The sequence below is a fragment of the Falco naumanni genome, chromosome 7 (assembly GCF_017639655.2).
Source record: "Falco naumanni isolate bFalNau1 chromosome 7, bFalNau1.pat, whole genome shotgun sequence".
NCBI lineage: Eukaryota > Metazoa > Chordata > Aves > Falconiformes > Falconidae > Falco > Falco naumanni.
Window position 1 is genome coordinate 6,848,937 of NC_054060.1, and position 22,389 is coordinate 6,871,325.

Consider the following 22,389-nt stretch of genomic DNA (forward strand, 5'->3'; position numbering starts at 1 on the left):
TGATGTGAGTGTTGTGACTTCACTGTAACTGACCCTCTGACAGAGATGTTCTGGATTCCAGATGGTGTCACTGAAATCAGTCAGACCCACTTTCCTTTTATTTGAAAATCTATTTTTTCTACTTCACAGCCCTGAAACCAACTGCTGAAAAGCTTCTTTTATCCACAGGATGATAGAGAACACATTTCTCACAGAGTTCTGGTAAAGTAACCTTTGGGCTCAGATCTGTGCTGAGACGAAGGCAAAGCAGAAGTTGCTTCACTAAAGCCGCACTGATGCTGAGCAGCTCTAAATGAAGTCCAGTCTCAGCCTGTGTCCCTCTCACTGTTCTGGACATTAGTTCAGTGAATGCTTTGTTCTCTACTCAGGTCATTAAATGTGATATTGGTGCAAATAGCCAGCACATCTATAAAGGAAGTACTATCCCTTGGTAGATTGAAACATCTTTGTTTACATATGAAGTCATACCCTGTCATCTTCCACAGACATTAGGGTCCAAACAGCACTCAAACAGACATTCCCCTTGGAATGACTAGGATTGTTATCCACTCTGAATGTCTGCTCGAACAACTGATTTTTTTATAAGTCATTACTTAACATGCAGCCAAGGCAGCTATGGCTTGCTTTCTGCAGTAAAAACAACAATGCCAAACAAGCCCTCCCAGATCAGAAGGACAGCAGAAAGCTTGAAATGAGTGCCCTGGTTGTGGAAAAAGGAGGGCCCTCTGAAGTCATACCAAAAAGCGAGCAGAAAATGAACAGGGTGTATTCACACACACAAATATGTATTTCTTCCCTTTTATTTGCTGGACAGAACTGCCTTCCGACCTGGATTTTTTCAGTTTGTCTTGCTGAAACTGGAAGCTGTCACATGGTTAAGAGACACTGTGTTAGAGAAAGTGATCCAGCTCAAAACAGTCATGCAAGTACAGGCTCCTAACATACAGGGGATATGCTTAAGTCCCACTGACCTCAGTGGGACATTAACTCAGGAACTTACACATGAAACAGCACCAAATGTCATTCCCCTGAAGATAAGCAGAGCCTAAGTACAGTGTTGAACTGGTGAGTGCTCAGGTCCAAGACCTTAGGTATGAACAGACAGCAGCTTTAAAGTTGAGATGCTAGGATCTGTGGGCACAATTTGGAAAGATGTACAAGGCCCATAGAGCCTAAAGGCTTCTACCAACTGCAGCATATTTTAGCTCAGGTCCTACTCCCCTTTTCTGCACCAGAAGGACTCCTTCAGGACAGGATGGGGAATCATCAGCAAAAGCTCATCAGTGTAGAAGTCCAAGTTAACACAGCTTCTTGGTTATGAAGAGATTTTCCCGAGCCAGTACATTCAGTAGGGAAAGAAACAGTTCCCACTTACATACATTTTAAACTTTGGATGACATCCAGCAAGAGAAAAAAATCTCTTTCCAGACCCCCATTTTAGGGGAAGCAATTTGCACAGAAGTTGAACAGGCCTTGCATTTTTGTAATAAAGGATCAAGTCAGTTGTGGTGGTTCGTGGGGGTTTTTGTTTCATTGCTTGGTTTGGTTTTGTTTGTTGGTTGTGGGGTTTTTTTGTTTAAGATAGAGGTAGGACAGTTATGAACATTGATGGCCGATAAATTTTCAAAGCAATAAACTAAGAAAATGTTTAAGTAATCACTTCAATAACTAGCTGAAGTTTTGGAGAAGTCAACTACATAGAAGAACTAACAGCCTTCTAAGACTCCCTAAAATCATCCTGCAGAAAGAGGAAGGCAAGCCATGACTCCTGCATAGACTCTTCTGCCCTTCAAAAAGGGAGAGAAAAGAAAAGCATTAGGTAGGTATGGATACAGCAAAATCAGAGGGATGGAGCCAAGTTACCAGCCAGCTGTCGCCAGTTAATCACTGCTCACAGTACTTACTGCCAAGATGACTCTGTCTCGCTCGAGAAGATCAGCCAGCTTGTGAAGGAGTCTTCCTCTGCTTAGGGCATCCATCTGTCTCCACGGAGACCCCCTCTGGAATGCTGCCTTCGCTGCTTCCACTGCATTATCCACATCAGGCTGGAGCAGCCACATACACAAGAAAACTTTAGGTTACAGGGAAGGAGGTGGACAATGGCACAGAAACCCCACCAGGGTGCTTCCTAGATGATGCTATGGTGGCTAAAACCACGTTGTCTGACAAAACCACTTCCATTTTGCTCCTGGATTTGGACCCAAGCCTGCAATACATTTCTGATTTGGCCCAGGCTCAAAAATCTTGAGGTCAGAGTAGCAATAGGGTCTTTCAAAGGTAATTTTATGCAACTGGTTTGCTTATAAAATAATCTAGAATCACATTCCTGTCAATACAGAATGTAAGTGACACAGGGGGAGGATGGAGAAACAAGATCCCAATTCTGCTCCCATTACAGCTTCTCTAAGCATGGCAGGCTATTTGCCTGCACAAATCATCCTCCTCTAAACAAGTGTGGGAAGGAAAGCCCCCCATGAAAGAGATCACAGTCTTAGCCAAGGGAACAATCACAGATCAGATCTCACCATTCAGTCCCACTGGAACCCATGCCAGTAACAGTTAACATGCTGAAGAAGCCCCCTTAGATCCTAGATCACACTGCCAGAACATTTCTACCAGACTGGAAGGGGGTTGTCGTTCAGTGCTGTAACAAAGGTATTTCACCTACACAGACTGTGCCCCTCTCCCTTTGTCTCCCAGCTGTTTTACTATGCTCTGGACCAAATCTAACTCTGCTCACCCAAGTTACTAATGCTCAGGTGGGCAGCAAATTCCTTCTTCCCACACTGACACCGCCAGAGAAGCTTCATGCATTGCTCTGGCTACAGTATGCCCTCGACTCCTCCCTTCCCCCCACAAACATTGATTTTAAAAAAAGTGAAGCCAAGGGCAACCTCCCGACAGAATGAAATCGATGGGAACACTGCCATCAACATCCATGAGGCCAAGACTGTACCCCAAGCATACATAAAGCATACTTTGCCCTAGCTTTCAACAGAATCCTGCTGTATGTAATGTCTGGCACAGCCCACGCCTCACTTCAGCTGATGGAGAGCTTGTACCTCGCCACAATATGTGGCTCAGGGGGGTTGGAGAAGAGGGAGGGTTTCAGGCCTTTATCATTCCTCATAGTACTTCACCAGTTGCTCTCATTTATGTCTTATCTCAAGTCTTGTCTTAATACAGTGAAAAAGTACACCTCTGCACTGATCCAACAAGGTCTGGCCACTCTCTCCTCATGGGGAAGTGTGTGGTTGTCAAACAAGAAAAATGTTATTGTGAGGCATGTCACTTTCCCACAGCAGAAGTTCATGGACAACACAGCAAGTCATCACCCATGGAAGTGGCACCTTACACTAAATTCAGCACCTTTTCTTTACAAGAAGAGTACACAGCTTTAAAATAGTCTGACCTATACTGGTGGGAAAAGAAATCCACCCTCTTAGAAGGGCACTGATGGGGGAAACCACGGAGGAGATCTGTGCTCCAGTCAAGCAAGGGTGCTGGCAAGACAGAGGTGGCAAGCAGCCATGGCAGAAAGGCAGGCATGTCCTGCCTGGGGCCCATCACCCACAGGCAGAACAGGCCTTCAGAACGGTTCACTTCAGTTGAGTTCATCCAGATTCAAACTGGCACACCACAAAAGCCAGAAGGCGCTACCAGCCACCGCACACTTAGGTACTCCCCATCCTGCCTGCTGGAATGAAGGCTAAAGCTGAAAAAAGGCAATATTTTATGTGACAAAGCAGACAAAGAAACACAGGAAGCGTGTCGGGTTTAAACAAGTCTTCCCTTAGCAGCAGTTAATTAGCTTCTGTGACTAGGCTGGAAGAACTAAAGTGCAGAGCATTGGGTCTGCAGTGGCACAGGCCACAGCACAGCATGCCCTTGGTACTGAGGGACTTTCCACTGCCCTGGCACTCACAGAACAAGGATGAGATTGGCTCTGTGGGCAGAGGACTTCAGTGCATGCCCAGATTTTTCCCACCATCTAAATATGGGAGCGCCTGAGCCCTGCAGATACTAGTTGTCTTCATTCTCGCATGTGCTGGCTACACAAAGCAGCCTGGAGACTGCCGTCACTATCACACAACCAAAAAGGCTTTCCCAGAACAGCCTCAGGGGTAACACCACCAAGTGAGATCTTGTGAGTCTGCACAGCCTCAATAGGCCTGAGAGACCAGCAAAAACAAGGAAATTCTTCAGAAAGGTTGAAATGCCATTCTTAATCCATCCTGTTATGACTAGGCATTAGGGGAGTCTGAATGGCATGTTCATTGCAGGCATGTTGCAATAGGTAGGCACAAGGCGTGACAAAGACTTGTAACTGTCAAGGTGCCAGGGACACACTGTGGTACACAAACAACAAGGAGGAGTTCTGTGCATTCGGGTGCTCAGTTCTGATCTATACAGAGTTACTGAGCATTATACAAAAAACTCCACTAAGAGAATATTAAGACTGCAAAGTCAAGCATCACAGCGTTGGGAAATGCCTGCAAACTGTCATACCCACCTTGGATGTTTGCATTATGATACAACCCCCAGTTACACAACTGCATATCATCTTCCCCTCAACAAACTCACACCGTTCTTTGTTCTAAGCTACCTCCTCCACCTGAAGTCCTGCTCATTGCTGCTCCATTTCTTTCCTGCCCCTTTTTTCCTCTCTCCTGCCTCCACAGCAGGCTGCTGAGCATGGTGGAAACCATCACCTCACTGGGTCTGTGAGTAGAGAAAATGCCTGCAAAAAAGCCTTGCTCTGTTTCAGGCTCAGTGTGCACAACACTAATTCAGTTTGGCCAGTAAGGAGACATGCCAGGGATAGAGCACACTCACTGGAAATTGTCTTTCTTCTATTGAGGTACTAACTTTTTCCAAAAGACTCCACTATGCATGTCTTTGGAAAGGCACATTTCTGGCATAGGGCATAAGCATGCCAAGTTTCTTAATTAGAAGAGGTTCCCTGACCTGCTCCCTCCCCTGCAAACAATCTACACATTGTGTCGCTCTAACTTCTAAGCCCAAGTTGAAAACGGTACAAACAGCAACTTAGAAGCCCGAAGTGCCTTTATTGAGGGCATTGCAAGTTTGCTGTAGGGAACAATATTCCTGCAGCCTCTTACCTCAGCCTGCCACTGCAATCTGAGGAGGGCAGGATGACTGTGGACAAAACCCTCTTACAACCCTTCGAAGATCCACACAGGAGAGAACTGCTTAATGATCATGACAGATGCTCCATGGCATCAAGTCTGCTTAACAGTCACAGCTGTAGACCTGCTCCCCATGCTCTGTGGCAGCCAGCTGAGCTGGGCGCTCGAGTCCTTTCCCCCCTTGTTAACATGCTGCTAGAAGAAAAGAGCTTGTCTTCAAGTGCTATTGACAGCCCCAGAGAAATGACAGTGGCACAAGTATTTTTGCCTTCACACGGTAACAAGAAGACAGGGTGGAAGTTCTGGGGCTGCGTGATTCACTGGGGGCAGAAGTCTAATGACGTTATTCCTTCTCTGTTACCAACCTAGCAAACACTTTGCCACTAAGCCATTATTTGGGAGGCAGAAAGACTCCAAGCCTCCTGTGGAAGCATTTGCCATTTTCTTTTTGGTGCTTCTTTTTCCACACAAGACTTTCCTTTATCCCCCAACTACCCCATTAAGGTCAATTCTATAACTAAAGAACAAACGACAAAACCTCATAAAGCATTGGCCAAGTTTCAGCACTAAACTAAATTGCAATCTCTGAGATATCAGCTGCCAAATTCCCACCCCTCACGTGCAGCCTAAGCAAAACACACTCTGCACAGCCAGGGAGGGGCAGGTTTCTGTTCAGGGCTAGAGAAGTGGAGTCCTGCTCCCAGCCTGCACAGAACGGAGAGCCAACCTTGGCACAGCACAGCTGAAGCCAGAGCCAGTACCAGGAACTGCCACCCCTGCATGGTACTGACCAGCACAACCAAGTACGGTGGCACAATGCTGGAAAGCACCAAACACAACTCACTGCTTTCAGTAGTAACTCTAACAGACTGGAGTTACAGACCTAGGAGGGGATGTTCAATCATGGCAAAAAGAAGTCTCAGGGGACTCAGTTTGCCACAGGACAGTGGGACATGGTCAAGTGTCACCAGTAGCCAGTTTGGGATGCTTCTCACCCATGACTCTGCTTTCTAACTAATCCAGATCCAGGTCTAACACCACTCAGTCTCTTCCAAAAACCTACTTAGAGAAAAAAAATTATTATATTTAAAGTGTGATGTAGAGGGGTGGAAGAAGCTTTCAGCACCCCAAGGTGGAGATAACTTATGTTCTCGCCTGCAATTATTCTATGCACCAAGGAGTCAGCCACCTATGCTGAGTATCCACGGGCAGAGGGCTCCACTTACTAGCCCCAAGGAGAGGTGTACAGTGAATCTCCCACAGCTGCAAGTTATCCTTGAATTCAGGCAGGGACAAGTCTCAAGAAGGCAAGCTGCAGAACCGGCCTTTTAGTTCTGCATAACAATTTTCTTTAACCAAGCCATTAAGAAGCTGGCTTGAGATACTCACATAATACTCTGTAATGCTTGAGGAGACACTTAGCTTGGGAACAATAACATCATCATTTCTGCCTAGTAATATACGGTTGCATCAGAGTTAGCTTCAACTCTGCTGTTTACATGCCACTGCAATTAAACACAGTTGTGTCCTGCCCAGTTAGTATAAAGAAGTTACATATTACATTGTTTGGTTCTGCCTCAATCTGCAATTGTCCCATGCAGATCCCCCATGGCCGTATGTCTCAGAGGCTGCTTTGGTGCCATACAAAAAGAATGGCTACCTTATTATTTTCATGCAGGCTGGAGACTTGCATTGCAAAGCAAGCTTGCTCCCATCTCCAGAAGAGTCAGGTTCTACACTTTACACAGTATATATAATACCAGAAAACACATTGCCCCTAGTATCAATCCTGCCAGGAAAGGATGCTCAAGGCAGCTACCTGGTTGGAAACCAAGCACTCTGCCTCAGAACTGTTAGACAGGTTTAGATACCCAGAAAAAGACACCACAGTACAAGCAGAAATGCCCACACCACTCATCACTTACTGCCCACATCAATGAACAGCCAAAGCCCTGGTACAGCAGGGAAGCTGTGAATCACCTTCCCATGACATACCACAAAAAGCTGGCTCTTGGGCCAGCCCTCTCCCATAGATCAGGCCAAGTTGGCCCATATGCAATGGGTTGTTTTGGATGAAGTCTCACATCTGATTGTTTTTCACCTCAGACTGTTACCAAATCCAAGCAGTTACATCCCAGGCTAATTTACAGCACACCAGGGCCTACTAAAGCTCTTGAGAGATACTGGTTTGGTTTTAACTGTGAGTTACCACATTTGTGCAGGAGGCCAGAACCCACGATACCAGTTGGAAAAGCAACACCACACCTCTAGCAGAAAGTGGGCCGTGTTTGTATGACTGAGCTTGAATTCCCCCAAGCACTCTGGTCATTTGTTGATTGTGTTTAAAAATAAGAGTGAGTTTCTGCCTCCAACAGGCTTCCAGGCCACTGTGTATAAACCACTCCCAACAAAAGGCCCAGGTTCTGTCATGGATGTGCATACACCATCATTGCTATTTCTCAGACCAGCTGCTTTCTTCCAGTCTATAACACAAGAACGAGGCTAAATCTCATTTCTCTGATAGTGTTCAGCAGGTAGTTGCTACCAGGGAAGAGGAACTCTGCAGAGCTGGACAGGATTGATCCCACCCACCCTGGGTAATACTTAAGCAGCACATCCAGTGTCCAAGACCTCCAGCTCAGTCTGGCCAGGTGTACATTGTCATTAAGACAGCTTTTCCTCTGTGTGCTTCCCTACAAAAAGGAGTCCCTCAGAAACTGTATTTTGCACTGCCTTTCCAACAATATTTACCTTGTCTCCTTCTTCAACATCACAAATTTTCTCCAGCGTTGAAGGATTGTAGGTAGGGAATTTCTTTCCACTTGTAGACTCATGCCATTCATTGTTAATAAATATCTGAAGAGAGAGGAAGGAGAGTGGGATAGGGAGGAGAAAGAATAAAAAGCAATGTAGACAATGCAAAAAACCCACAAGTACTCCTCAAAGGTCCAAGGCTCTTCAATTTCCATTGATGGCAGAGTCAGGCATGTTCAGTTTCTCTCCCAGGGAGACTGTTTTGTGATACAGACAGCATTTATCCAAACTAGAACCTCAGCCAGAGAACAGATGAAAAAAACCTTCATGCACCCAGTTAGTTTTGAGCAAGAGAAGACAGAGGATGGGGCCCACACAGTATAACACCATAACTTGGCAATGAGAAACAGACAGTTTTTGAAATACATCTCCATGGGAACAGCAAGCAGATACCGAGAGAAACTCGTATGGTTCAGGCAAAAGGAGCCCCTTGTTACACGCTACAAATGAGATGTCAGTGTACAATGTTACTTGGTTGTTTGTATCTGGTCCTCGGCTACTTCCACAACTTGCCCCCCGCACGCCCGCACCCACCCCCCCCCACCCCCCCATCAGAGGAGGGTAAATACTGGCTCAGTTCTACCCCATCATGCCTTGTCACAGGCTAGATCAAGCCTCCCACGTCACTTGGAGTCATCTGTGACAAGATTTAAGTGTTTCAAAATATTGCATTTCCAGAGCAAGAACAAACAGTCCCAGTGTTGCGTAACTGAAAATGCATTAAATACTAGAGTGTTGTTACTCACTGTAAACAGAACATGAATACCTATATACAATTAATTGATTCAACATGCATCTTATCCACACTGTGATCTAACTTGGCAGTGTTATATTTTATAAATATACTTTAAGTAAGATTAGATGAAGTAATCTTTATTAGTAGCCTGTTAGTGGCTGTAAGCTAGTACTTTTACTTGGAAGTCATCCACATTTGCAATCTTGTTTATGAGTCTCTACACACCACCAGGAGATTAATGTTGCATCCCTTACATTTGGAATTCCCACTGCTTTGGGTCATAGTTTTCTTTCCTTGGACAGCTTTTTTTTTTTTTTTCAAACCCCCCCCCCCTCCCCCAATGAGTTTCTCCTTACTATTTCTGCAAAAATCATTCAAGTTGTGACTGGTGTAGAAGCTGAACTTTTGGACCCACCTGTTGCAGACAAGCAGAGAAAAATAAAATTTTGCCAAAAACAATTCCAAGTGAAGCCACAAGGAAAGATACAATGTTAGAAATATTAACTAATTTGACACTAATGCTCCTAAACTACCACCATGATCCAAATGTTGCATTTTAACATTTACACATTTTAACTTCAGTTTTCCTTTGTTTCACTGGCGAAAAGTCACATTATAAATGTGGGAGATAGGGCAGGTACTGCAACATTATAGAATTGGGTATATGCTCACAAACTAAGGATTGGGGAAGGATGCAGCTTTTCCTCCACATTCAACCTTAATTCTATGTGAAAGGGTTGGGACAGGAAAGCGACGTTTCTGTAAGAAGCAGTAAAACACAAGAGTGACAGGATCAGGCTGTTTTAAATGCAACATACACGCTGGCATCATTCTGGGAATCACACCACATAGCCTGAGTCTTTGGTGCCAGGAGTTGAAATTGAACAGAATAGCATATTAGCCGTTCATACTTCATGCCCAGGATTTGAGACACAAAGTTGTGGACAGATAACTTCCATCACACAATCCATGACAAGCATTAAACTGCTCTTATGAGTAAGATCTTTGTTGAGAATTTTTCCTCTCCCCCAGCCCCATGAGTCGCAGAACCGAAAATAAAAATCTCCACTAAGCAAAGTGTGCCATCAGCTGTAAACATCTGGTGAAACTCAGAGCTTTTAGAAAACCCCTCACAGTTTTATGAAAACTGACTGCTGCTCATTATTTTCTCAGATGCACTGGACGCATCAGATCAAATGTCCAACTCACACTTTTAATTAACATTGGTTTCCCCTTTTAAGAGAGTACCTTGATACGTTTAGTGCACAGAATCTCCAGCAAAACTCTGGAGACTAAAAACTGTGTGTTTTAAAACATACATGGCTGCAGGATCAGTTCCCTAAGGAGTATTTAAAAGTGTTCACAACAATAAAAATAACAAAAACCAGAACATTTGGATGTTTAAGAATAACTCTAACGGCCGTGTCCATTTTGGATGCGGGAGAGAGCTGTTTGTGCAGCATTACACCATTCTGTAGTCAGCAGCTGCAGATCCAATTTGCTGCTAAATGACAAATTTATCTTACAAAGAAAGAGTAGATAAATTTGGGATGTTAAAAATTAATCTCATCCAGTGATTACCACTAATTGCTAATCTGTTTCAGTCTTCAGATGCATAATTCAAGTCAACGCCTCACTGGATAAGATATTGCTGTTTACTCCTTCTCACCACAAGAAATAAAACTTTAAGTTCTGCTATCTTTTATTTCATACAGAAACGTAACAGCAATTAATATGCTCATTGAGCCCCTCCAGCTCTTTTAGTCCAGCCACATAATTCAAGTTACGGCAGTCAAGGCTGCGGAGCAGCGTAACCAGCCGGAATATTTTCCCCACTGCGCAGGACAGTGGGGTCAGGCTGTTGTGGAACAAAAAGCGACTCGGCTATCACAGAGCCACAGCTGCGTTAGGGAGCAGGGATTTCTGCAGTAGTGCTCAGCTCTGCACCAGCGCCAGCCTCACCTCTGAGCGACCGAGCTATTGAGCTCAGGAGCCTTAAGTTAAATCCAAAAGATCAGAAGGGACTGCTGAAAGGGAAGCTCGATGGAGAGGTGCGGGTTTGTGTGAGCTTGCTGCCTGAGTCCTCATCCCGTGGGGAGGCCACGGAAGAGTTCTGTTGGGACAGCAAGCCGCCACCAAGATGTGTGCTAACAGCACTCCTCTTCAGGAGCTGCAGGGTGGCCCCAGGCCCACCACAGAGCCCTTTCACAAGGCCCAGTCCCGCAGGACACTGGCCCCCCTCCATGCTGCCATCACCCACCCGACCCAAGCCCACCCTAGTGCTGCCCCTCGCCAAGCAGGGCCCCATCCACCACAGAGACAGGAGCTTCACACCAGGTCAAGGACAGCTGAACGCAACCCAGGCAGGCAGCTTCCTCACAGATAAACCCCTTCTTGCCTCTGCCCAGGCTCACCCCATCCAAATCCGATTTTGCTGAGAGCTAATGTGATGCTGGAAGCGTTTACTGGGTGGGCGTGCAAGAGCAGCACAGGGCTCTCGGGAAGATGGCCGTCACAGAGGGGACAGCCCAGCGTGACGCCATGGCCCTCACACGCTGGCCTGCCACCAGTGGGCCCCAGGCCTGCCACACAGCCAGGGAGAAGTACCACTGGGCAGCACCACAAGTGTGGTGGGTTGTTGGGGTTTTTTTCTCCTTAAAAAAAAAAAGAAGTTGGTTTCTTAGGCCTTAGGGATTGGAGCAACAGCAGCTCCCACAGAAATGCCATAGTCACCTGCTTGCTCCTATCACTCAACTGCACTTACACCCCCATAAGCTTACTGTCTAAGGCAGCAGGAAGAACAAAAAATAATAAATAAAGCAAGGGAGAAAATTCTATATTACAAAGAAAAAAAAAATACCTCACCACCAGCCTGACTCTACCAAGCATGGGCGATGCCACGGCAAAGCCTGCTGCCCACCTTCCCCCGCCAGCTCACCTTGGTGTACTTCACCTCCAGGCTCCGCAGGGGCCGCGGCAGCGGCGGCACCTTCCTGTCAGGCTGCCCGTTCTCCACGGCGCCGTTGAGGGCGGCCATGGCCGCGCCGTCGAGCCTGCGCCGCCCTCTACCGCTGACAGCCCGCCGCACCGCCTTAAGAGCGGCGCGCGCCGGCCGCCGCCGCCCGCCCCCATTGGCCCCCGCCTCGCCCCGCCCCCGCCCTCGCCCCGCCCCCTCGCGCGGCCGCGGCCCTCAGGTAACGGGCGGCGCCGCCCCGCCGAGGCTCCGTGCCTGCCGCCGGGGCGGGGGGCGCCCGCGGGCCGCGCCGGCCGCCTCGGGTCTCCGCGGGGCTCCCGGCCGCCTCGAGGGGCTCCCGGCAGGGCTGCGCCGGCCGCCGCGGAGCTCCTGGCCACCTCGGAGCTGCCTCGGGGGGCTCCCGGCAGCACTGTGCCAGCTGCCTCAGGGCTGCCTCACAGCCCCCCACTGCCTCAGAGGGCTCCCCACAGGGCCACACCGGCCACCTCAGGGCCGCCTCAGGGCTCCCGGCCACCTCGGGGCTGCCTCAGGGCTCCTGGCCAGCTCAGGGCTCCCAGCAGGGCCACACCGGCCACCTCGGGGCTGCCTCAGGGCTCCTGGCTACCTCAGGGCTCCTGGCCAGCTCAGGACTCCCAGCAGGGCCACGCTGGCCACTTCAGGGCTGCCTCACGGCTCCCCACTGCCTCGGGGAGCTCCCCACAGGGCTATGCCGGCCACCTCGGGGCCACCGCAGGGATGCTTCAGGGCTCCTGGCCAGCTCGGGCCTTCTAGCAGGGCTGTGCTAGCCATCTCGGGGCCGCCTCAGGGCTCCTGGCCACCTCGGGGCCACCTCAGAGCTACCTCAGGGCTCCTGGCCACCTCAGGGCTACCTCAGGGCTACCTCAGGGCTCCCTGCAGGCCCGAGGCAGGGGCAGGCCCGCAGACCCCTCTGCTTGGAGGCAGCCATCAGTCGGGCCCTCTCCCCGGGTGAGGATGGTGAAGGAAGGGGCCGCGCCACAGCCAGGTGGGCTGAGGGGCACACAGCAGCCCCCCCAGCTTCTTCCAAGGGATGGCATCAGGGTGGGTGTGGGAGGATGTGCCCTCTGCTGCCTTCTGCCTCTCCGTCCCACCAAAACCCACCCAGAAGTCAGTCACCAGAGGATGCTTGCATGGGTCTCCACGGGAATGCCTCTACTCTTCCCAGGCGTGGTGCCAGAAGCAGACTATCTGGAAGGCTCTCCCTTCACTTGTCATGGTACACCATCTACCTCCAGCGACAAGGGCCTTTTTCTGCTGTTCCTGGTGCCCTGATTTCCTTGCCCCAACCTGCTACACTCTGTCCTTCCCTCAGTGCCCCTGCAGAGCCTTCCAGGGCTGATCAAGGAGACAAGGAAGAAGCATTACATCAAATGTCTGATGTATAGCTAACAGTAACTCTTCCACATCCAGGGTGCATACATGAGTCTAGGACCGATTTGAGCACCTCAGTTTGGCTATCCCTGTCACAGGACTTCGGCTGTAACTTCCTACAATGTTAACCAACATACTTGCATCCCACACGGGCAACCTCCAGCACGGTGCTCGTAGTAGCATACTCGGAACATCGAGAAAGATGCTGTCTTTCAAGAAGTCCTAAAGGATATGGAACATGTCTAAAGTGACAGATCTAGGCTCTGCGCCTGAACAAGTTCATTATGTATTGCTTAACTTCATTCTGAATAAAATATGTGTAAGCCTTTGCAGGCTGGGGGCCAGGATGCTAGGAGCACCCTTACACCCACACACACATGGAAGATAATACAACATATTTTCCATATAACAAGTGGCAAGATGCCAGAAGTTATCTTACAAAATGTTTCACAGAATCTGTAATCCCCAGCAATAGTCAGCACTTTGCCGTTAGAATGCATAAAAGTACTCAGTGCTTCCAAAGGCAGATAGCCTGTGATATAGCGGCGTAAGAGCGCTGATTCAGAAGGGAAAGTACCACTGATGAATCAAACCCTGCTTCCCGCAGTTTGCAGGATGTTCCTGGAGGTCCTCTGCCCAGGTGAAAACCTGCCTGATGGTGCTTGGTTCCTGAGAGCTGCCAATAGCACAAAGGAAGATTTACACACACACACACACTGAATCAATTTCTATTGAACTGCCAGTACTAAAGGACTCATCCTGCCTAGCGGTTACGAGATAAAGTTTTCTCTTTAGATAGGAAGGTGCTTCAGTTATAAATAACTTGGGTGAATATCCTTGGATGCAATGGTGGAATCAAATGAGCATTCTCAGAAATTAAAGGGATTCATTACAAAAGCAGAAATGTTTATTTCTAAGCTATCCAGTTCCTATTTCCCGAAAAAGCTACAAAAGCATCAAAACTAGAAGAATCTTTTAACCAAGCCCCAACACACTCCTGGTCCCAATAAAGACAACTTTGGATCCAAGTTATCCTTAGTTGTCATCAACGAAGCAATCAGGTGACTGATAGGATGTGCAAGTTGAAGTCTGAGGCAGAAGACATTTCTGTCTATTAGCTCTGGAAAAGACATGGCCACTGATCCATTTTAGGGCCAGTGGCATGGGCTGGCAACAGAACTTTCTTGGGCCTCTAGTAATTTGCCATTTCTGTTTTTCGCAGAACGTATCACAACACTCTAGGTGATAACTTGATAGTTCAAATATCAGGGAGTGAGGAGGAAATCATTACAAAGATGACACAATATCAACAGAATTTATCCATTTCTGTCTGATTTTGCCCACAGAAATGCTCAACTGAAGTGGAAAGTACTCTGGTAGTTAAGCACAAAATATCTGGATTAAGACAATGATGAATAAGAAGTTCCAGGACAAGCAGTGTCTAAAGAGATATTCCAATGGGTTGTCTCATGTGGAATGACCTTGTCTCATGTCTCATGAGGAAGATTTTTTTACAAGATATTCCTGGGGGAAATTATTTTAGGTGCTATTGCTTCTTCAAGTTAATGTTGGTGCAGTGTGAGATATACCTAGGGCAAAAGTTCCACATGCAGGGTTTGAGGGTGTGTGTAAGACTTTTAAAAGGCTGTACAAAGTGAATGAATTGTGAGTCAGTGACATATCAATGAGCTGAAATAATAAACTTTAACCAATATACATAGCTGTATGCAATATTTCCCCTAGTAACGTCACAAGAAGAGTAACAAAACGTTCCACCGTCACAGAGTTTTGCAGACAATGACTGGTCCCTTGTTGGGCAAACTCAGTCCTACCATAAACAGGAACAACTCCACCAGCTCCAGGAGATGTGTCTTTTGTCACTGGTGCTTGTGTCAGATCCACAGAGGTGGAAACACTCGCTCCTCCAGACTGCTGAATGGTGAGCTCAGCAGGAGATGCCCTAAAAGCAACAGCAGAGCCCCAATCAGAACAAGTGAGAGATGTTTTATATTCATCCCCATGCTCCAGGAGGGCCATACCACCATTCAGAGTGAAGCACTGAAAAAACGGGTTTTACCTAAGTTTGTAACAGTTGATAAATGTGTCAGAAACAGACACAAGAGGAAAAGTGACTGTTAATGAAAGGTCACATTACTATTGAGTCACCCTGTTATGTTCTACTGTTGCAGCAGTGTTTGCAGAGATGTCTGCAATATGTATCCTTAACCTGCTGCACTGAACGCAATAGCTGTGAATTCCCTGGTGCTGTGCCGCTCTGCAGAGCTGTATCTCACAGAAAGTCTCTAGACTGTGAGTACACCAGCTCTTCTCTGCCAGCCAGTGCAAAGATTGCCTTGCCTCTGTTGGGTCAGTCATATACTCTCTTAAATCTGCCACCATGAATTAGACCTGACTGCACTTCTCCGTGCCAGTCTGTCCGTCCGTGCCAAGCGCAGTCACAGGACGTGCTCATGCTATGATGTAGCTGTCTCCCTATCTGCTATGGATGCCAAGGGTCTCTGTAGGAATTAATTTCTCTGACTTCCTCACCTCATTTAAACATAACGAAGGGAATACTGCTGGTGGTAGCTTCTCCTCCAAATACACTCTACTCCTGTATACATGAGTCCTATGTTGCACAGAGGGAGTGCAGGGGGGTTGTATCCAGAGGATCAGTGAAGGTGCTTGCAGATCACCTGAAAGCATGATGCTTCTGGACAACTTTGGTATCCTGCCCCATGGATGAAGACAGATTTGGCAGTGGGGCACATACTCACCTCCAGGACAGTGGTTTGCCCGGTCAGCAGCGGTGTAGCCATTGAGAGTTACTATGCAAGTTAATCAGCTGATATTTCAGTGATATTTTGCATCTAGACCTCAGCCTATGCTTCAAGCTGGCCAGAAGTCTCATAGCTGTGTAGAGCAGTTAACATGGCACAGAGCCAAAGCTTACTCTGCTTATTTTACATATACCCTGAAGCATATACACGCACAAACATAAATATGTGTGTGAAACAATATACTCTAATAGGCTACTGAGGCTGTACGCTCCAGCATTCCACAGCTAGGAGTGATCAGAATTTGCCTGTTTTTGTGCATCCTGATGAACTGCAATTGAGTTATCCGTGCCCTTTTCCCACAGGCATCCCACTCACTCCACACTGGCAATGATTGCTGCTCCTCAGAGAGCAGCTCCCCTCATGATTTATTCTCCTCTTGTTTAATGTGCAGCGATGGGGCTTTTTACTGCCTGTTATTCAAACTGTGCTTTGGGCACAAAATTATTCATTTCCGTATGGTTTTTCCATGGTACTCATGACAGCAGTGTCTGAGTGTTTCACATGCAGCATTTCCACTTCCAGTAATTTTGAGGTGATGCTGACCCTGTATTATCAGTGAGGAAAGAAAGCAGGCAGTGATAAATTAAAAAAAAAAAAAGTGTTCATCGTTTTGGATTCCCGATGTGAGTCACCTACAGACTGAGTACTTTAGATGATAGGCATTCAGATGTCAGCTCCCACTGAGCTCAGCTACGGCAGTAACTGCGCAACAAGCCAGACCTGAAAATCTCCCACCTAAACGTCCAGATGAAGCAGAACACACGGCTGACTGGGCCTTGCTCCCCAGTGACTTTAATCAAAGGAATTTTCTTATTTTTCTGTGCCAGATTTTGTAAACTTGCTATTCCTGTAACTTTGTTTTCTGTGGGTAGTTTTCTAGGGTTTGAGTTAATTTTTCTAAGCAAACTTTAAAATCATAAATTTCATCACTCTTGATCAAATTCACCACAATATGGGTTAGCAGCAGGATGGATTGTTTTGAACTACTATATGACTGACATTTTACAGGCTCCCTGGTAGCAGTAGTGGACTGTTTAATTGATATAGGCTGGCCATTTGAAGGGAGCGAGACATATGCTTTGTTTTTTGGTTTGCTTTGTTTTTCCAAATACTTTCTGTCTGCAAAATCCCAAGATCCATTCCAGACCCCAGAAACAAATAGGTTCTAGTGAGCTCCCTCAACCTGGTCCCCTCTTACCAGGCTTGCTTCTTTATTCCAGATGCAGAGAATACAAAGATGGAGAAACAGTCCCTTAGATACCCATTGGAAGAAGCTGTTTAGTAACAAAGGCGGCTCTTGCTTCTTTAGCTGTCTAAACAATTATGTAGCTATCTAACGGCAATTACTGCTGCTTAAGAGTTTGGCTTTTACACAGGTTTTTGCTGAGTTCGTTGAAGCCAAACCTGATCAGCAGCTGTATTAAACAAGTAGGAGAAATGGTGATGACTGAACTGCTGTCTTCAGCTGTGAAAGACATTGCAAATGACACAAAATTAATGAAGAAGTCTGCCGTTTTATACCAAGACAAGTTCTATTCAGGTTATCAAAGTAGTCACATGCAATTTCAAAATCCGGAGAGATGCCTTTAAAAAAAAATAATTAAAAAATCAGTCTGTACTGAAGATCCTTTGGAAATCGTGTATGTTACATGGGGAGTGGGGGTGGGGGGGTGTTAAGTTATTCCAGCCTTGCCTGGGCTGTGCTGAATGGTATTAGTGGGGAAAGGTTGTTGGCACTGGCTGTATCTGGGAGCCTGAGACAGCCTTACCCCATGAAGGCAGCACTCCCCCCGTATTTGCATGGCCCTTCTTGTGCCCTGTAGGTTAAAGCTTCCATTTTAACACATCTGGGGCTGAAGGAGAGTTTCTTTTCCCATTCCCCTCCACCTCCACAAAGTCTCTCAGTGAAGGGGAAGAGGAGCGATGCAAGATACTGTGAGATGGTAATTGTGTGAGCATTTGTAATCCTAAATATGACCTCATGATGCAAACCAGGACTTCGGCGGCTCAAGACAAAACACAGCCTATTTATACTTTGCACTGTAATTACTTCATGAAGCGAAATCCTCAATCAAATTAATTTTCTTCATGCATATCATAGGTATTAAACTGTGACTGTGCACAAGGACTGGCCTCCCCTTTAGTTTGCCTGGCTCCAAGGGTAAATTGGAAAAGTTAGTGGCAAGGAAATAACAAACAGCTGAACATTTTGAAGCCTTTTATGTTAAAACAACTCCTATTTCCTCTTGCCTTCACTTCTCCCTGCCAGGCCTACCTAGCGTTGGAAGATGAGGAGAGTGGGAGCAGGAACAGAAGCAAGTGCATGATAACCTACTAAGATAGTGTCTGCACTGTGAAGAAGTTCAAGGACCTGTTTCATTACAAACCATTCAGTGTGTCTGGCACGGCGGAGCCGATGGGAACCACTCCCTGCATTGATCTACCCATGCAGACCTGAGGATTATTTGCCCGCAAACAGCTATTGTTTGCAGGATTGGCAAATGAAAAAACAAATATGTTTGTTTTCTCCACAGATCGTGTTGCTTCCTACTTTCTCTTGATAAGAGGGATTTGGGGCCAGTGCCCAGGTTTTGGAAGCCGTGGTTGCCTAGTCAGGAATTGAGGAGCCTAAAACGTGCTTTCTTCTTCTGCTCCTTCCTCCCTGTCTCTTCGCTCTCCCTCATCGTCACATCTGTTCTGGGCCCAATGCCCAACAATTCTGCATTAACGCCTCAGTACACACAGGCTTGCACAGCTGAACAGTTCGCAATGCAACGTACCCAACACCATAATGTCTTCCCGAATCAAGCTCCTGCAAACAATTTTTGTTTACGGGAAGAATCATTTGGCTTCATAATGCCACTGGTGAGCTTTGCCCAGCTGATTCTAGTCTCTTCAGGTCCTCCCAGACAAACTTTTTTTGCAGGGCACAGTAACGAATCTAGGAAATACAGAACAGAGCAGGTAAACAAATATCCTTAGAGAAGATACGTCTCAGGCCTTGATCCTGCAAACTCGCACAGGCTTAACATTAAGCACATGAGCAGTCCCAGATGACTTCAGCAGAGCTACTCACATGCTTACAGTGCACAGCATTTGCCAGATCAGAGCCTTTATGTCTAATTGCAAAATAAAAGGCAAGTCTCCCAGTTCTATCAACTGTAATGAATTGTTATTAACAGCACATTTTAAAATAGCTGTGGGGCAGATCCCAGGCAGACCCACTGGGGATAAAGTGATGCGGACTTGTTGCAACAGAACCTGGAAATACTTTTTCTTGGGCAAAGTGCCGTGCCAGTCGTACTGCAGTGAGGTTGTTTTTATAGGCTTTGACCTGTGCAAGGCTTTTTTTTTTTTTTTTTTTTTTTTTTTTTTATGGGTAATAGTTGGACAGTCCCTCTCTTTTCCACCTTTTGGGTTGAATTCTGCCGTTTGAACCAGGAGCTGGAAAACTGCTGCCGTCCTAACCTTGGGGGTCCTTTCTCAGGGATTTGCTGTTTTTTACAACGTTCCAACATACCTTGACGAGCCACGATGGAACAAACCGAATCATGACACATGTCCGCCGGGTTCTTTCACATCGGGTCCGCTCATCCACAGCCCTGGCCTGTGGGGTCCCATCCGTGTCCTCTCCGGTGGGGGGCTGAGCAGCACAATAACCGACATTGTGTCCCACCCTCCCGCAGCAGAGCCCCTCGCTTCCACTAACGGCGAGGCGGGGGACAGACAAATCTGGGGGCACACAAAAAAAAAAAGCCAGTGCAACCCACCCAGGTTTGCACGCTCGCATTACACGGCTGTTAATGAAGATGCAGCCGCGGGCGCTCATTAGGAGGGCCTCGGCGCGCACACGCCGCCCGGGCCGTGCCCCCGGCCGCTGCCCGCTCGCAGCCCCCGCCCCGACAATGCCGGCGCTCGGGGCAGAGCCGCGGTGCTGCCGCCGCGCTCAGCGGGCGCGGAAGGTGACGCGGCCTCTCCGGGCTGGCGTTTGCACCTGGGGCTGCCGCGGTTTAATGGACTTTAACACATGCAAACAAGAGCTTTTGTTGGCGGGCACAAAAGCTGCCCCCGGCGCGGGGCTCTCCCCAACACTGCCCGCATTGTTTCCCCTCCGCTGCTTCTTGTCACCCTCCTTGTCAGAGTTTAATGAGGACAACGAGATTTCGCAGGCTCATTTCGCACTTCAGCAACTTCCTAACACTTTCCTAACGAGGGAGAAGGGGCAGGAGAGCTCGGGGGTGCGGGGGAGGAGCCGCCCCGGCCCGGCTCCGTCCCCGCGGGCAGAGACCCGCATCCCCGGGGCTGGGGCAGGTGCGCCGGGGCTGAGCCGGGGTGCGGGGCTGACCCCGGCCTTCCCGGGGCGGGGGGGGACTCAGCCTAGCCCCAGCACCTCGCCGTGGCTCCATTTAATAAATAAATAAATAAATAAAATTAATCTCGCCGGTTTTCAGCTCGGCCGGGAGGGTGGGGGCGTCCCCGGGGTGCCCGCAGGACCAGCGAGGCTGCGGGGACCGAGCTGGGCAGCGGCTGGGACCGTCCCCGGAGCAGGTAGCATCCCCCGGGCACCAGCTCCGAGCTTTCTGGGCCGGAGACCCGCAGGTTTCTCACCTCCCCGCCGTCCCTGCCGAAGCCGAGCATCCCTCCTACAGGAGAGGAGTGGAGCGGGGAGGATGCTCAGCTCCTCTCCCCCACCCCTGGGGCCGTTTTTCCCCATCCCGGGGGTGCTGGGCACCGTCGCGACATCGCCGAGCAGGGCCAGCCGCGATCGTGCCGTCGGTTGACCCCGCTCAGCGCGTTTCGGTGCTCCGGGGGATGAAGCGGGGTTCGCGGTGCCGGGCGGGCGGGGATGCCGGGCCGGGGCCGGTAACGCTTCCCAGGTTCGGGATTTGCGCAACTACAGACGGACCCGTCGCTTTGCCAAGGGGCCGTGTCCTTCGCCGCGTTTTAACCGCTTTGGGTTTTTGAGGAGAGACCCCTCCGCCCCCAAAAGTGGACACCCCCTCGGGCTGGTTCTGTCTCTCCCTCCCGAGACAGCCAGCGGTCCCGGGCAGGTCGTGGCTGCGGTTTGCGGTGTTTCAGATGGAGATTTCGGGGAGGATTTGCCTTTAGCTTTTGCAAATCTCCGTCTCTGACTCCTGTTCCCACGACCGAAATCTCCCCTCCGCTTTTTTTCTTACTTCCCTCTTCTGTGCGTGTGAGAAATTTGGAAAACTCGAGAAGTCGTTCACTGCAAAGGGAATTTAAACACAAAAGTATGCGGTGAAAGAAAAAAAACCCCACAACCCAAAACAAAACACATAAAACACCCCAACCGCCTAATTAGATATTTACCGGAGGAACCATTACAGCCTGCTGGGCATAACTCAGTTTGTAAGTTCTCTGGCCACGAAGAAATTCAGTAATTATTTTTTTTTTCCTCTCCTTTACAATGGGATGAGTTAAGGATGGAGTGTGATAAACTTAACTCTGTCCCTGGGCTTTTTACAGATTAGCCTTTGGCATTCGTTGGCAAATAGCAAGTGAATAGAGACTGTGTGACCACAGTCCCTTGAATTAGGGACAAACATTTCCTCTGTGCATTTTAAATAATGCTACTGCCAAATATTTTGTTACCAGAGATCATTATCCTTTGAATGAAAACTCGAGGAGTAAAGGCATTGGTTTTGTCTTTGCTGGTGTGGAACAGACTATATGATATCTAGAACAGCAACAAGCTTTCACAAATTGCTATATGATTTCTACTGCCAGGTTCTGTGATATTGGATACGGCATAAAAATAAAAAAGGCAGGCAGATAGACACAGAAACTCACAGAAACCACCTGTATATTTTGTTTCAAAGGGAAATCTCAGCTATTGTCTTACTGGCTCTGGTTCTGTTAGGCCTTGGATCTGCTTAATCTTTAAAGCTATTCAAACAAATTGAATGATACAAGGCAAGTCTCCTATAATTAATCCGGATTCTTGAATTTTGATACAAACTTTTATGTAACCGAGAAGTTTCTCCCTTTTCCTTGCAAAGACACTAAATAGACACTAAGTCCTTCTGTCAAGAGTGCTACCACAAACAAAGTTAAAAGGAACAAACCTGGAAATTTTCCCTTCGCGAGGAAGAAAGGGAGGAATATTAGAAAGAGATGCAAACATAAAGTCATGGGAGAGTTGGTACTGCTGTCTGGACAGAGACCAAGGTTTAAAGTGGCCCGTATGCTACAAACTGCCTGAATGTGAACACAGAAACGGTGGTTTGTCCCAGGTAAAGCTTTTGCAGGATGTTATTTTGTCAGTTTATCTGAACCTCATAGGGACTCAGTGCTGGCACTCAAAGGTCTCATTTGAACCTTTTGAAATGTTTGTTCTTTCACTGCTGCAGTCCAAAGAAAACCGAAACGATGCCGCTGTGTATGGAAGAACTTGTGATAACGCTGAACTGCCACCGCAGATGATGAAGCTTCACTGCTGTCTGCCCCTTCTCACATTATGCAATT

The 22,389-nt window shown here is 47.8% G+C and overlaps 1 protein-coding gene across 1 annotated transcript in view; it reads right to left on the reverse strand.

The window, feature by feature from the left end:
- The window catches only part of ALDH1A3 (aldehyde dehydrogenase 1 family member A3), a 36,969-nt gene extending 25,202 nt beyond the window's left edge, over positions 1-11,767 (reverse strand). Inside the window, exons 1-3 of the mRNA XM_040601849.1 lie at positions 11,639-11,767; positions 7,902-8,006; positions 1,905-2,045 (exon numbers count right to left, since the gene is read on the reverse strand). Of these exons, the coding sequence (XP_040457783.1) occupies positions 1,905-2,045; positions 7,902-8,006; positions 11,639-11,737 (345 nt within the window). The 5' untranslated portion in view covers positions 11,738-11,767. The remainder of the gene's footprint in view (positions 1-1,904; positions 2,046-7,901; positions 8,007-11,638) is intronic.
- Positions 11,768-22,389: the final 10,622 nt, after the last annotated feature.